The following is a 16410-nucleotide window of genomic DNA, read 5'->3' on the forward strand; positions in this document are numbered from 1 at the left end:
GACTATTTAAGAATCCTCCAGAGGCAAACAAGGAACTGAAAAGTAAATTGCTAAGAGAAGTACATCTGTCCTTTAGCAGTAGGTACAGAATCCTCCAGAGGCAAACAAGGAACTGAAAAGTAAATTGCTCAGAGAAGTACATCTGTCCTTTAGCAGTAGGTACAGTAATAAATAGTGTCACCTGGATGGGTTCACAAAATATTAATACATGAGACTCTGTCTATCTGAATGTATAAGCTGCATTTTTCTCAGGTAGATATCTTGCTGGCAGGATAAAGATGTTTTCTTTGATCTCTGTCTTCTGGTTTCTAAAGATTTCCCTTATTTTTTGTCATTTGAGTGACCCCAAATGCTTTTGGAGAATAAAAGATACCAAAAATAATCTAGGAGATGCAGAAAATTATTGTTCCTTTTCTATTTCCACAAAGCATGGTTATGTGAAGAATGATTATTTCAGTTGGAATCTGGACAAGCAGTAAGTGCACACTTCATTTACATATTTTACTTTATCATTAGAGACAAGATATAGATGCTGGGATGTAGACCATAATACCATGTGACTTCTGGCTCTCCTTTTCGAGGAGATATCCAAAATTTATTTTATGTTTCAATGCTTGTATTTTTTTCAGTTATCCTTGTTTTATGATTCCCTTATTGTTTTTCGTTTTTGAGTTACAATCTCTAAGTAAATGCTGAATGAATGACACATGGTGTTTACCTTGCTAGTAGAGAGATTCCCATAACTTGCCAATTTCCAAGTTACTTTTTCTTCAAATTTACCTGAGAAATTTGGAACAAACATTGTTTTTGGTTGATTTCATAGAGACTAAAATATAGTGGTCTTTATTGGTCTGCTAATACTTCATCTGTCAGAATGGATGCCCAGTTCTTATACATCAGCCATGTGGGTATCTGCCCTTATCATTAGTTACATGTATTAAGAAGATATACAGATTTTATTCAAATAATATACCTAGCATACCTTCAAATTTTTGTGGTCTATTAATCCTGCAGCAGAGGTCAGGACTGCGAGAACAGTTTTTTCACAAGGAATAATTTCTGTTTCATTTCTTTGACATAATGTTTTAAAGGCATTGCCATATATTTTTTTTTTGCATTAATGTCAGAAGTTTAAGAAAATTTATCAATTAGAAACTTATAAATCATCTACCTATTCCAGAAGATATTTTTTAATTTGTTACAAGAAAAGATGTCCATACAAGCTATGACTTGCTATTTCTATTTTTAATTGCTAGAATAAAATATGTTGTCTGTGATACCTGATAAAATTTGACAGAAGATTACTATGGGTCCAGACATTTCTATTACCAAGACTGTCGTTTACATATTTCAAAATTTTATTTCTCATTATCACTGTCTATTTACATGTACTATACTCACTCAACATTTAAATTTATTTCTGTTTTTCTAATAACATTCAATGTGTTTGTATTTATGGGAATTGAATGTACTTTATTAAAATTTATATACTTTTTATGTAATATATATTTTTAAATGGAGTTTCTGTATTTGAGATTTTAATTGAAGAAATTGTGATAATTTCTCCACCATGTTGTAGGACATTTATTTTTTAAAAGATTTAAAAATTTTAATAATATCATAGTTAAAATGGTATAATATTTATATACATAGATATGTACATATATACATGTGTGTGTGTGTGCGTGTGTGTGTGTTTATGAGTCAGAGAACAGGAGAGAGAGATTAGTACAGTGACATTGACTCCCTTAGGCAAAGATTCTATTCACTTTTAAATAGAATGTATAAGAATAAAATAAAAATGGAGGTAAACAGTATTTTTGTCTATGGATTAGATCAAAGAAAATATTTAGAAGAAATGGTTGAAGCCATGTGTTTATATAATAGAGAAAATGAGTATTTAATAATAAAAATCAACATTCACGGTAAAATGTAGGATGGAAGAGATGAACCAGAAATGCAAATGCTCAGCTATAAATGAGAAAGAATGTAGGAGAGTTGTGTGAACAAGAACATCTTCAGAAACACATTTGCACATCTCCCATAAACCTGTGATAAGCTAGATACTCTTTCAGATAAGTCTTGTCTTATGTAAGTAAATGATTTTTTATACATTTAATTTAAATTCAAATTCTTCTAGCAGAATCAATATGTCTAAATGTTCTCGTTCAAAAGTATGCAAAGTTTTATGTCCAGAACTCTAACAATTTAGACTCCATGAATTTGCACTCTATGTATTTTCAGGTGGTTCAGAAGGAGGGAGATCTAAAGAAGTGTTTTGATTTCTTTTTACTTACTATTAATAAGAAAAAAATATCAAGACAATAATTTCCTATCTAGTCTGTAACAACAAAAGGTAAAGTTTTATGTAGAACATAAACTTTGGATGCCTACAAGACTCAGTATTTAAATTTTAATGTGGTCATGATCAAATGTGTGTGTGTTTGTGTGTGTGTGTGTGTGTGTGTGTGTAACAGAGTAGAATAATTATTTATAATTTCCTATAAATCATTTTAATTACATAGAAGATATGGTTCCAAAACAATGTATGTTTCTTATGCTCCATTGTGCCTACACAAAAGAGATTGTTGTACAGCTATTCACTGTTAATTTGTAACCAATACTTGGACATTTATATCATTAATATAAACATGACTGCACAGTTACATAAGCCAGTTATTTTTAGAAGTAATATATTAGAGTACTGTTGTACCTACATTGTTTGTGATCTACTTGCAAAACAAATATTATACTAATGTAAATAAATTAGGATTCTCCAAAACATGACCATGATGCTAGAGATAAAATAAAACTTAACACAAATTTAAATCTCAAATAGGAAACTTGCATGGATATACTATTAGAAGTACGAAGAGATTCTCGGCTTAAATACCTACTAGTAAAAATTTTAATGTTGTGTTGTAGATATTTTTGAGTAACAGCATTAAAGTTAGAGAAATATGGATTATAGGAGAAAGTGCAATGTGATCATTTTTCTTCTGATTAGATCTAAACATAACCTATGACATCATTATGAACATGGAGAAGAAGGCTGGTGATAGCCTTATGATTTGTGTTTATAGGCTGTATAAAACAACAGAAATTTATTTTTTAGGAATTTAGAGAATTTAATGTAAACCTATGCTATATTCCTTTTTCTGCCAGTTAAAACCAGTACATGACTGTCACATTTTTGTGTTGATTTCCTTTCTCTATGCTAGGATTTTTCTGGCTCTTGCTTATACAGTTTTAGAAATTTTATTCTCTATTGCTCTGTTTTCAGGGTGACCCCTAAGACCAACCATTTGATTTTCTCTGTTTATCTTGCCTTGGAAGAAATAAATATGAACTTCCATATTTTACCTAACATTTCTATGGTAGTTAATATTGAATGTGTCCTACAAAAAGATGGTGAAAAAACAGGTTTGGCTTTGCAAACTAAGGAATTTATTCCTAATTACTTCTGCACAGATGAGAGAAGATATTTAATTATATTTACAGCTCCTATATGGGCAGTAACTACAAGACTAGGACCACTCATGTTCATGTATAGCATTCCTGAGGTAAGTCTAGTTGGATTAATTTTAAGGAAATACTTTCTCACAACAAAGAGTCTTTCTCAGTAAGAAGGCAGTTAAAAAAGCAGATGAACAGCTTCTGTTTATTATGATCTACCAAGCATAAATACATAGATATGTTTTGTGCCAAAAAAACACAATTTATCATAAATGGGAATGGGAGGCAGCAGCATTGTGAAATGTTATATCAAAAGACTCAGCATACTTTTATTGTTTACAGAATCAAAAATGGTTGGATACAATTGTAATAATGAGATGAAGAATAAACACTTTCTAGAATGAATACACTCAGCTCAAGCACAGTCTACATCATGTTCATACTGTTGCCTATGTTCTGTATTTTTTCAGCTTTTCTGCGGTCATTTTCATCTTTCTTTGAGTGATAATGAGCACTTTCCTCACCTTTACCAGATATCTCCAAAGGACACATCTCTACCACTAGCCATGGTGTCCCTAATGGTTCATTTCAAATGGAACTGGATAGGAGCGATGATTACAAATGATGACCATGGAATTCAATTCCTTTCTAAATTGAGAGGAGAAATGCAAAAACACATTGTCTGTTTATCATTTGCGATTACTATCCTAACTGAGCATAGCATGGCCCGTAAAGAGTTTCAAAGGTATTTTAACAGAATTGTAATGTCTTCAGCAAAAGTTGTGATAGTGTATGGAGACTACACCTCTCCCATAGATATTGTCCTCCATTTGTGTAAATCCAAAGGCATTTTTAGAATCTGGGTTAGTGTGTCACAATTTGATATGATCACAAATCTAGGAGATTTCATGCTATATTCCTCCTCTGGGACATTCATTTTTTCACACCAGAAACCTGAAATATCTGGTTTTCAACAATTTATCCAAACAATACACCCTTCAAATTACAGCAGTGAATTTTCCTTTGCCAAACTATGGTGGACATATTTTAGATGTTCTTTGCCACCATCTAATTGTAAGAAGCTGAAGAATTGTCCAACCAAAATTGTATTTAAATGGTTATTCATGACACCACTTGGAATGGCCATGAGTGATACATGCTATAACTTATACAATGCTATATATGCTGTGGCCCATTCACTCCATGAGATGCTTCTGCAACAAGTAGACATGTGGCCAAATAATGCTGGGAAAAAACTTGAATTTGACACCTGGAAGGTAATGAGTATTACACTAAATGGCATTTATATGGTTTGAGTTCTTTAATAGAACCACATGGTCTAAAGCCATGTCAATAAGAAATTTCACCCATAAAAGTACAAAGTTCTGTACCCCATTACTGCATAGTTGACAGATCATGTTACTGTCATATAATATGACAAAGTTGACACAAGTATGCAAGTCAGCATTCACTAAGTCATAAATTAATTTCAAGATATTTATTCCACATGAGTCTCACGTATTAATTTTTCTTATGAAATTCTTAAATAGAAATAAGTAAATTACTTGTCTTTTATGTTATTCAAATGTTGCTACTCAAGTTACTAAATAGATCCCAGATACTATCAAGTAGTTTTCCATTAATTTCACTGATTAATAATTTCTATTCCATTAACTGTGATCAAATTACTCAAGTGGCAAAAAAACCGTAGAGAACATATCATTACTCTCCAAGCATAAAAATCAGGACTGTAGGTTTTAAAGCTCCAAATCCAGCAAGAAAATTTTATTAGTAAACAATGTGGAACTACCTTTACATCCACATGAAATTTATTTTTGTGTCTAATTCTGAATACTTCTCATGACGTTAGGTTTTTGGAAAGGATAATAATAATCGGGAATGTTCTAAATGTAATACTTTCTGTTCTAATGCGGAAGCCTAGTTGAATCCAAAATGACAAATGTGTTTTAGATGTTTTCTATTCTGAAGACCTTACAATTTGTAAATCCTGCTGGAGACCTAGTCAACATGAACCAGAATTTGAAACAGGATACAGAGTATGACATTTTCTATATCATGGATTTTCAAAATGATTATGGACTTAAAATGAAAATAGGAAGATTTTCAGGTCATCTGCCAAGTCGTCAACAGTTATATATGTCTAAGGAAATGATGGAGTGGGTAATAGATGTGGATCAGGTATTTAAGTCATAACTTTAATGCTTAACTGTAGCACAATTACCAAAAATATCCACCTCTTTTGCTTTGCCATGTGTAGCCCTGGCTGTCCTGGAACTCACTTTGTAGACCAGGCTGGCCTCAAAATCAGAAATCTGCCTGCCTCTGCCTCACCATTGCTGGGTATAAAGGCATTTGCCACCACACCCAGCTTTTAGGTATTTCTTAATATATAAATCATTACGCAGACATACATTTTATCTGTAAAAATACAAAATAGTAAAATTGAATATATGTGTGTTAAACCAGGTCTTCATTGGATCTCTGTAGCATGAATAACTGGATGCTTGTCCATAATGATATTGTACTTATTTTTATAATGCATATAATTTTTCACAGATTCTTCCCTCAATATGTAGTATGCCTTGCAGACCAGGACTCAGAAAATCCTCTCAGGAAGAAAAGGATATCTGCTGTTTTGTTTGTAACCCCTGCCTTGAAAATGAAATTTCCAACATGACAAGTAAGGTTATAATTTATCAAAATATTCAGATTGAATTTTTCTCCGATATTAACATAGTTCTCAAAGTCCATTGTGGAAAGTAAAATGTATATCACATTAAAAAGTAAAAATCTTCAGATATACTGTTTTTTAAAAGAATAAACTCTCTCTTGATCTGTATTTTTGTCTCATTATTCTAGATCCCTGGAAAACAATATTTTTCCTAAATATTTCTGTAGGACACTTAAGAATGCTGATTGCGTTATGATATGTTTTTGCTTTTCAATTTATAAAAAAGGAATATTTACAATATTTTACCTTTATTCACTTTACAGTCTACTTACATCCCCAGTCTCTCCTCTACCACCAGTCCCATTCTTACAAATTCATCCCTCTCATATACTGTATCCTTCCAATTAGAGAAGGACAGCTTCCTCTTGAATTCTCTTCCACCATGCTATATGTTCAAATCAGCACTAGTGCCAAAGCCCAATGTGGCAGCTCAAGTAGGGGAATTAAATCCTATGGCAGGTCTCAAAGATGGAGATAAATTTTGCTCTACTTGTGACAGGACCCAGATGAAGAACAAGCAGTACATTTGCTATTTGTGTTTAGGGAACCTAGTTCCAGTCATGGCATGCTCCCCAGTTGGCGGTCTAGTCGTTATGAATTCCTAGAGGTCCAGGTTATTTGATGCTGTAGGTGTTCTTGTAGTGTTCTTGACTCTTCTAGCTCACCTATGTCTATTTCACACTTTATAGAATACTCGATAAACTCATCCTGATAGTTACTGTTGGTTTTTCTATCTATTTACACCTGCTCTTACATGAAGCCCCCCAGGAGACAGTTCTGCTACATTCCTGTTTACAAGCATAACAGTACAATTAATAGTGGCACACTGTGGCTCCATCATAAAATTTGGGAAAATCATTGGTTCCCACAGACAGCTACATCTTTACCCCTGTAAATAGTCATCACATGTATTGACTGAAGGTTCCCTGGATAGATTGATGATGTCACTTTCCTTTCTCTTGAAGTTGTGCCTATCTATAGAAGGTAGCCAATTAAGTTTCTATATCCCTATCTGCTTAGATCCTTAGAGTGATCACTGTATATTCCCTGTATTCTTACCTTTTCCAGGACTCCAGCTCATCCCTGAGCAGCCCATCTCAATTGCTATTCTCACTCCCATGTTTCTCTGATGCCCTCACATCATAGTTTTTTACCATCCGCTTGCCCCCTAGCTCCCCCTTCAAAACGTTTTATATCTTAATTGACTTCCTAAGACTATTTAGTTGCATCTTCTGTGTAATATTTGTATATCCTCATTTGGAAACACTTTATTACCCCATGTTTGGGGGCCAGTGGATTGTAGCATGTTTATGCTGAAATTTATGGCTAATATCTACATGTAAATGAGTACATAAGAGCCATGTGTTTTCTTTTGCTCTGGCCTCTCTCAGTCAGGAAGATATACTAAAATTCCATTTATATTTCAAGATATGGGGGTTTTCCTAGATGAATATTATTGTTTTGTGTAGGTATGCCCCATTTTTTGTGATTTCTTCAGTTGAGGGAAATCTTGCTTGTTTCTTTTTTTTGTGGTATTATGAATAAAGCTGAGATTAACATAGTTGAACAAGTCTCTCTGTGGTGGAGTGGGGCATCTTTGGGGTATATAACAGGAGTGGTATAGCTTGGTCATGAAGTATAAGTATTCCTAGTTTTCTGAGAAAATATCAAATTGATTTCCAAGGTGCTTGTACAAATTTACACTGCCACCAGCAATAGAGGAGCTTTTTCTGTTTGCACATGGTCTTGACATCATGTTCCATGACTTGAGATATTTTTTAAAATTATATCCATTCTCTTAGGTGTAAAGTGGTATCTCAGGATTCTTTGATTTGCACTTCACAAATGACAATTTAGTGGTAACATGAGGTCTAGTTTTGTCATAGCCTGAAGTATGCCTGATCATGGCAAAGAGACTGTAATATGGGTGAATTCTAGATTCTACCCCACATGAGCTATACTCCTTATGTTCAGTAACCTGCGAGGAAACTGTCCTCAGCAATGGAGGGACACAATTAAGTTTCAAATGATGACCTTCTGTTCTAGCATCACTCTGTCTCGTTTAGGGACTTTCATGGTAACCACTCAGCCAAAAAGACAGCCGAATTTATTACTTCATACCAATGGCCTAGTTACCAAAGATGGCATGTTCAGTCTCTGTATACTTGTTAAGAGAAGTTCTCAATAGGATCATCTTTATACATCCAGGTGATTTTCACTGAACTGTATTTCCACAGTGCCCATGAAATACCTTCCAAGTCCTGCTTTTTGTCTCCATCTGCTCTCTCCATAACCTGCAAAAGATCAATTTCTTTCCTTTCTTCTTGATCTTCAATAACAAATATGATATATTTTTCTTCCCAGAGAGATGCACCTTTTACTGCTGAGACTTCTTCTGTACATAGCTCTCTGGGCTTGTTGTGTATTGTAGCTTCTTATCATTTATTTAACAACAATGGTCTAATTTTGAGCCAATACATACAATATTTGCTTTCGGTCATTGGGTTATTTTATTCATGTTGACTTCTTTTTTGTTCCATCCATTCTAAACAAAATTTCATAAAGTCATTTTATTTTAAACAGCTGAGTCATCCTGCACTGTGTAGGTGTAGTATATTTTCTTTATCCTTTATTGAGTTGAAGTGCATTTAGGTTGTTTTCATTTTCTGGTTCTTTTCAATAAAACTAAAAAGATCATAATAAACAAGTGCTGTTGCGGTTATGTAAACATATTTGGGTGCATATGTATGAGTGTTAAAGCTGATTTTGGTAATAAATCTAATCCCAATTTTCTTAGTAATTTCCGTATTGATTTACACTCACATCAGCGATGAAGGTATATTCCTTTTGGCCCAATATGCGTAATGGCTTGCGTTATAATTAACAACAACAACAACAACAACAACAACAACAACAACAACAATAATAATAATAATAATAATAATAATAATTTATATTTAAATTTGGTTATAACATGTTAATATTTTTATTGGATTTTTCCTTTCTTTCCATTGCAAATGTTATCCCCTTTCCTGTTTTCCCCCAGAATGCTTCTATTTCATCTCCCAAACCTGCTTCTATTGGGATGTTTCCCTTTCCACACAACTACCCCTGTCTTCCTACCTTGGCATTTCTCTACACTGGAGAAATGAGGCTTCACAAGGCCAAGGGCTTTTCCTCCCATTGGTGCCCTACAAAACCAGCCTCTGCTACATATATGGCTAGAGCCATTGTCCCCTCCATGTGTACTAATAATATTGCTCTTCCTATGGTGTTGCAAACCCTCAAATCTCCTTTAGTCCTTTCTCTAACTCCTCCATTGGGGAGCCTCTGCTAAGTCCAATTGTTAACTCTGAACCTCTCTGTCTCTGTATTTGTCAGGTTCGGGCAGAGCGTCTCACTAGACAGGTATATCACACTCCTGCCAGCACACACTCTTAGCATTTGTTTAACAAGCAGAATTCAGGATTAAAATTTTGGATATGGGTGTGTGGCACCATTGTTCAACCGGAGTCCATGCCTATCCACTAGATGTGGACTCTGTAGGTTCTATCTCTAATTTTTTTGGGTATTTAAGATAATGTCCTCCCCCTTGTATACTGGGAATCGCTTGAGTTCCTAGCATCTGGATGTTTCTAGTGGCTACACCCAGTTACCCTCCCCAATTGTTACTCTTCTTTAAGATTCATGAATGTCTGTACTTTTCCTCTATCTCAGTAATTAGATGACCTGTTCCCTTTTTTCCCTACCCCTTCCTCCCTCCTTTCCTAATTACTCTCTCCCTCTACTTCCAAAGTTTATTTAATTCCCCCATCTGAGTAGGACTGTAGCTTCCACACATTGGTGTGGTCTTCTTTCTTCTTGGTTTTCACTTGGTATAAGAGGTGTATAGTGGGAATTCTTCAGGTTCTTTTTTGATAATATCCACTCATAGATTCCATGTCATGTGTGTGTGTGTGTGTGTGTGTGTGTGTGTGTGTGTGTGTGTGTGTATGTGTGTGTGTGTTTGTGCGTGCGTATGTGTGTGTTATTTTTGACTGGGTTATTTAACAATGCTGATATTTTCACATTCCATCCATTGATTTGTGAATTTTGTGAAGTCTTTGTTTTTAATCGTTAAGTAGTATTCCATTGTGCAAATATATCACATTTAATGTACTCATTCCTCTGTTGAGAGTACCTCTAGTTTGTTTCCAGCTTCTATCTATTATAAATAAGGCTGCTAAGAGTTTAGTGGAGCATGTGTCCTTGCTATATGTTAGAGGATCATTTGCCCTAGAGCTGTAATACTGGGGCCTCAGGTAAATTTATTTCCAATTTTCTGGGAAAACACCAAGCTTATTTCCAGTGGTTGTACCATCTCACAATCCCAGCAGCAATGGAAGAGTGTCCCTCTTTCTCCAAAACCTTGTAAGCATCTGCTGTCAACTGAGTTTTTTTATCTTTTTTTTAAAATTGGGTATTTATTTCATTTACATTTCCAATGCTATCCCAAAAGTCCCCCACACACTCCCCCACCCACTCTCACTTCTTGGCCCTGGCGTTCCCCTATACTGAGGTATATAAAGTTTGCATGACCAATGGGTCTCTCTTTCACTGATGGCCAACTAGGCCATCTTTTGATTCATATGCAGCTAGAGACAAGAGCTCAGGGGGTGTACTGGTTAGTTCATATTGTTGTTCCACCTATAGGGTTGCAAATCTCTTTAGCTCTTGGGTACTTTCTCTAGCTCCTCAATTGTGGGCCCTGTGATCCATCCAATAGCTGACTGTAAGCATCCACTTCTGTGTTTGCTAGGCCCCGGCATAGTCTCACAAGAGACAGCTATATCTGGGTCCTTTCAGCAAAATCTTGCTAGTGTATGCAATGGTGTCAGCGTTTGGAAGCTGATTATGGGCTGGACCCCTGAATATGGCGGTCTCTAGTTGGTCCATCCTTCCCTCTCAGCTCCAAACTTTGTCTCTGTAACTTCTTCCATGGATGTTTTGTTCCCAATTCTAAGAAGGGGCAAAGTGTCAACACTTTGGTCTTCATTCTTCTTGAGTTTCAGGCATTTAGCAAATTGTATCTTATATCTTGGGTATTCTAAGTTTCTGGGATAATATCCACTTATCAGTGAATACATATTGTGTGAGTTCTTTGGTGATTGTGTTACCTCACTCAGGATGATGCCCTCCAGGTCCATCCATTAGCCTAGGAATTTCATAAATTCATTCTTTTTAATAGCTGAGTAGTACTCCATTGTGTAACTGTGTACCACATTTTCTGTATCCACTCCTCTGTTGAGGGGCATCTGGGTTCTTTCCAGCTTCTGACTATTATAAATAAGGCTGCTATAAACATAGTGAAGCATGTGTCCTTCCTACCGGTTGGAACACCTTCTAGATATATGTCCAGGAGAGGTATTGTGGGATCCTTCGGTAGTACTATGTCCAATTTTCTGAGCAACCGCCAGACTGATTTCCAGAGTGCTTGCTTTGGCAGCACATACACTAAAATTGGAACAATACAGAGATTAGCATGGTTTAGCTAATTTCTTTCTCAGCACATTTATTCTTTTAGAAGAGGAAGGCTCGTTATCTGTTTGAGTTAGTTTTGCATCCAGTCACTTTTCCTGAAGTTGTTTATCACATATAGGACTTCTTTCATAGGTTTCTTTTTCTTTTCTTTTCTTTTCTTTCTTTCTTTCTTTTTTTTTTTTTTTTTGGCATCTCTTCTGTGCATTATCCAGTTTCTGCTTTGGAGTTTCCATGTAGGCTGTGCAGACATTTTCTTCCTGCACTGGTGCTGGTGTGCCTGGGACTCTGCCTCGTGACTGTGTTTGTTTCTCAAGTATGGAAAGGTCTTTCATATCCACTTTCATGAGACTCATCTTAGACCGTCTCTTTGTGCTTGCTGGGGTTCTGACTGGTTCTGCTTGTGAAGATTCCAAAGACGTCTTTGCACTTTCTTCAATGCTCATAGGGTCACTGGCACCAGATGGTGTTTGGAAGAGTTCTTAGAAGCCATCCAGGTCTTCTAGGGGCTGAGCCCTGTTCTTGGGTGTCCGTGGCCTCCTCTTATGTCCTGTTGAATTTCCTATGAAATCCAGTTTCTGCTTTGGAGTTTCCATAATGGCTGTGGTGCCATTTTCTTCCTGCATTGGTGCTGGTGTGCCTGTGTCTCTGCCTTGTGACTGTGTTTGTTTTTCAAGTATGGAAATTCTCTCATGTCTTTCATGAGACTCATGTTGGACTGTCTCTTCATGCTTGCTGGGTTTATGGTATGTCCTGGTTGTGGAAACTGCAGAGCTATTTTTGTAGTTTCATCAACAGTTACCGGGTCTTTGCCACTGGCTGGTGTTTGAAAGAGCTCTTGGAGATGAAATAAGTCTCCTGAGAACTGAGGCCTTTCCTCATGTGCCCCTCGCTGCTTTATCATATCATCTGAAAGTACTGATATCTCTACTCCCTCCTTTTGATTTTGTAATATTTTTATCTCATTTTATCTTATTTTATCTCAACTGCTGTGGCTGGACCTTCAAGTCCTACATTGAATAGATGGGGGAGAGTGGACAGCCTTGTCTTGTCCCTGATTTTAGTGGGATTGCTTCACGTTTCTCTATATTTAGTGGGATGTTGGCCATAGGATTGCTCTACATTGCATTTATTATATTTAGGTATGGCCCTTGATTTCCAGGTTTCTCCAATACTTTTATCACAAAGGGCTCTTTTATTTTGTCAATGCCTTTTTCAGAATCTAATGAAATGATCACATTGTGGGTTTTTATTGCAGTTTTTTAATATATTATATTATATTGTGTTGATGAATATCCATATGTTGAACCAACCCTGCATTACTGGGATGAAGTCTTCTTGATCAGAGTGAATGATCATTTTGATATATTCTTGTATTCAGATCGCATGAATTTTATAGAGTATTTTTATATCAATGTTCATGAAGAAAAATGGATTTAAGTTCTCTTTCTTTTTTGTGTCTTTGTGTGATGAAGGTATCGGTTTAGCTGTAGATTCATAGAATTTACTAGGTAGTGTTTCTCCTGTATCTTTTTTATGAAAGAATATGAGAAGTAATGATTTTAGGTCTTTTCTTAAGGTCTGAATGAATTCTACCCAAAGACCAATTGGTCCTGGGGATTTTATGCTTTGTAGACTTTGATTGACTGATTCAATTTCCTTGGCTGTTGCTTTACTGTTTAATGCTTTCTGATACTAATTTAACTTTGGCATCTGGTATCTAAAACATTATCCAATTTGTCTAGATTTTCTAACATTATTGAGTATAAGCTTTTGTAGTAAGATTTGGCAAGTTTTTAATTTTTTCAGTTTCTGTTGTTATATCTCTATCTTCATTTCTGATTTTGTTAATTTGAATATGGTCTCTGTGCCCTCTGATTATTCTAGCTAAGGGTTTATCTATCTTGTTGATTTTCTCAATGTCCCATCTGATGTTTTTTTTTGATTCTTTGAATAGATCTCTTTGTTTTTATTTGAATAACTTCATCGCTGAGTTTGATTATTATCTATTGTCTACTCCTCTTATATATATTTGCTTCGATTTGTTCTTGAGATTTATGACATGTTGTTAGGCTGCTAGAATATGTTCTTGACAAATTCTTTTTGGAAGCACTCAGAGGTATGAATATTCTGCTTACCATGGCCTTCACTGTGGCCCATAAGTTTTGGTATGTTTTTGCTTTCATTTTCATTAAATTCTAAATCCTCTTTAATTTCTTTTTTTATTTATTCCTTGACTAATTTATCATTGTGTAGCTAGTTGTTTAGCTTCCATGTATATGTGGGCTTCCTGTTGTTCTGTTTTGTGGAAGTGCAGCATTGGTCTGTGCTGATATGATAGAATGCATGCGATTATTTCAGTTTTCTTTTATTGGTTGACATTTGTTTTGTGTCCAATTATATGGTTTTTATTTGAGAAGTTACCATGAGGTTCTGAGAAGGTATATTCCTTCTTTCAGCATGAAATGGTCTGTAGATATGTATTAACTCCATTAGATTTATACCTTCTCTTAGTTTCAATGTTGTCTCTGTTTAATTTGTGTTTCCATAATCTGTCCATTGGCAGGAGTGAAGTGTCAAAGTCTCTTATTATTGTGTAAGATAGGTTCAATGTGTACTTTAATCTTCCTTATGTTTCTTTTACATATGTGGGTGCCCTTGCTTTTGGGGCAGAAATATTCAAGATGTTCAAGTGGTCCTCCTTCTGGATTTTACCTTTAATCAGTATCTGGTATTCATTATTTTCCTTCTTTTTTCTTTCTTTTATTTTTTATAATAACTTTTCAATGAAAATCTATTTTATTTGATATTAGAATTGCAAAATTATAATGTAGAACAAAAGAATTGCTGGTCTTTAAACAGTAAGATGTATGGACACAGCCCATTATTAGTTATTTTTACATAATTTAGAGCATGATTTAATTATAAAAGTTTGTTTCCTTGAATGATCAATCTAAGATATATAATAGTGGAAACATGAAAATTATATGATGTATGAGTTTTTGAAATATGCTATAAATATTTTGAATATATAAAATAATTATAAGCAAATCTTGCATAAAGTTGACAAGAATTAAAATTTATATCAAATGCTATGCAGGTTCCACATTTAAATTAACCTATACCACAAGATGCAAGTCTAATTTAGCTATGACTTTTCCAATGCATTAACTCAGTATATCTTGTAAATGATAATAAATATTTCTGATAACACTTTCCTTTCTATACTAGACATGGATCAGTGTGTGAAGTGTCGAGAAGATCAATATGCAAATGAAGACCATACTCTTTGCCTCCAAAAAGTTGTGTCTATTTTAGATTATAGAGACCCTTTGGGAAAAGCTCTGGCTGGCTCTGCTCTATGCTTCTCTGTCCTTACATCTGTTGTACTCTGCATCTTCCTGAAACACCGAGAAACTCCCATAGTCAAAGCCAATAACCAAACTCTCAGCTATGTACTACTCATCTCCCTCGTATTTTGTTTTATCTGTTCCTTTCTTTACATTGGTCATCCCACTATGGTCATCTGTATCCTTCAGCAAACCACTTTTGCTATTGCTTTCACTGTGGCTACCTCTACTATCTTGGCTAAGACAATTACTGTTCTACTAGCATTCAAGATAACCATTCCAGGAAGAAGAATGCGGTGGCTGCTTGTGTCAGGGGCACCCAAATATATCATTCTCATATGCACCATGATTCAGCTGATTCTTTGTGGAATTTGGCTGGGAACTTCTCCTCCATTTGTTGATGCTGATGTTCAAGTGGTACATGGCCACATCATCATTGTTTGCAACAAAGGTTCAGTGATTGCCTTCTACTGTGTCCTTGGATACATGGGCTCTGTTGCTCTAGCAAGTTTCACTGTAGCTTTCTTGGCCAGGAATCTGCCTGATACATTCAATGAAGCCAAGCTCTTGACATTCAGCATGCTGGTGTTCTGCAGTGTCTGGATCACTTTCATCCCTGTCTACCATAGCACCAAAGGCAAGACTATGGTTGCTGTGGAAGTGTTCTGTATCTTGGCATCAAGTGCAGGGCTGCTTCTTTGCATTTTTGCCCCTAAATGCTACATTATTTTATTAAGACCACACATAAATTCTTTTCAAAAGTTCAGGAAACCACATGCAAAAGCTGAATATATAAGTTAAATTTAATCACTTATATACTATACCAAAATTTTCTACATTTTTACAAAGCTGCTTCTATTCCTCAAGTATTATGTTGAAATATGAAATTTTATCACGTAAACAATATAGAACATATGCTGTATAATAAAATTCAAATACATGACCTGGACCTCAGTTTGTTGAATAAACTTTGTAATTAGACACTTTTATACCTCTAGTTCCAGTTTATTTTTATTATCAAACTATCAGGTATCTAAAAGTGGTATTTGGGTTTGCAAATTATTTCATGTATTATCAACCTACCTGTATTAATTTTGTGAAATTGTTACTTTCTAGAAAAAAATATTGCCATGTTGATAGTATATACATGTAGAAATTATGAAGGAATCCTCTTATATTTTCTAGGTCTGCAAAGAATTTTATAAAGAACAATTAAAAATTTTCTGTGTAACATGATATTCCAGGATATGGGATGATAAAAATTTATGTTATCACTGCTTTCTGTTTCAATTTTAATTCTGATCATAATGATGATACTCCATAACTTATACTGTA

The 16410-nt window shown here is 35.0% G+C and overlaps 1 protein-coding gene across 1 annotated transcript; it reads left to right on the forward strand.

Moving 5' to 3' along the window:
- Window positions 1-278: 278 nt before the first annotated feature.
- LOC110287849 (vomeronasal type-2 receptor 116-like) lies at window positions 279-15876 on the forward strand. Its single transcript, XM_021154361.1, has 6 exons — window positions 279-475; window positions 3284-3563; window positions 3927-4733; window positions 5428-5655; window positions 6034-6157; window positions 14957-15876. Exons 1-6 carry the CDS (start codon window positions 279-281, stop codon window positions 15874-15876), a joined length of 2556 nt encoding a protein of 851 aa, XP_021010020.1.
- Window positions 15877-16410: the final 534 nt, after the last annotated feature.

This window comes from Mus caroli, unplaced genomic scaffold (genome assembly GCF_900094665.2).
Source record: "Mus caroli unplaced genomic scaffold, CAROLI_EIJ_v1.1 scaffold_12727_1, whole genome shotgun sequence".
NCBI lineage: Eukaryota > Metazoa > Chordata > Mammalia > Rodentia > Muridae > Mus > Mus caroli.

Coding starts and splice junctions, on each gene's coding strand:
- LOC110287849 (XM_021154361.1), top strand. CDS start 279: ATGTTTTCTTTGATCTCTGTCTTCTGGTTTCTAAAGATTTCCCTTATT. Junction 476..3,283: donor AGTTGGAATCTGGACAAGCA/GTAAGTGCACAC, acceptor CTCTGTTTTCAG/GGTGACCCCTAAGACCAACC. Junction 5,656..6,033: donor GGGTAATAGATGTGGATCAG/GTATTTAAGTCA, acceptor AATTTTTCACAG/ATTCTTCCCTCAATATGTAG.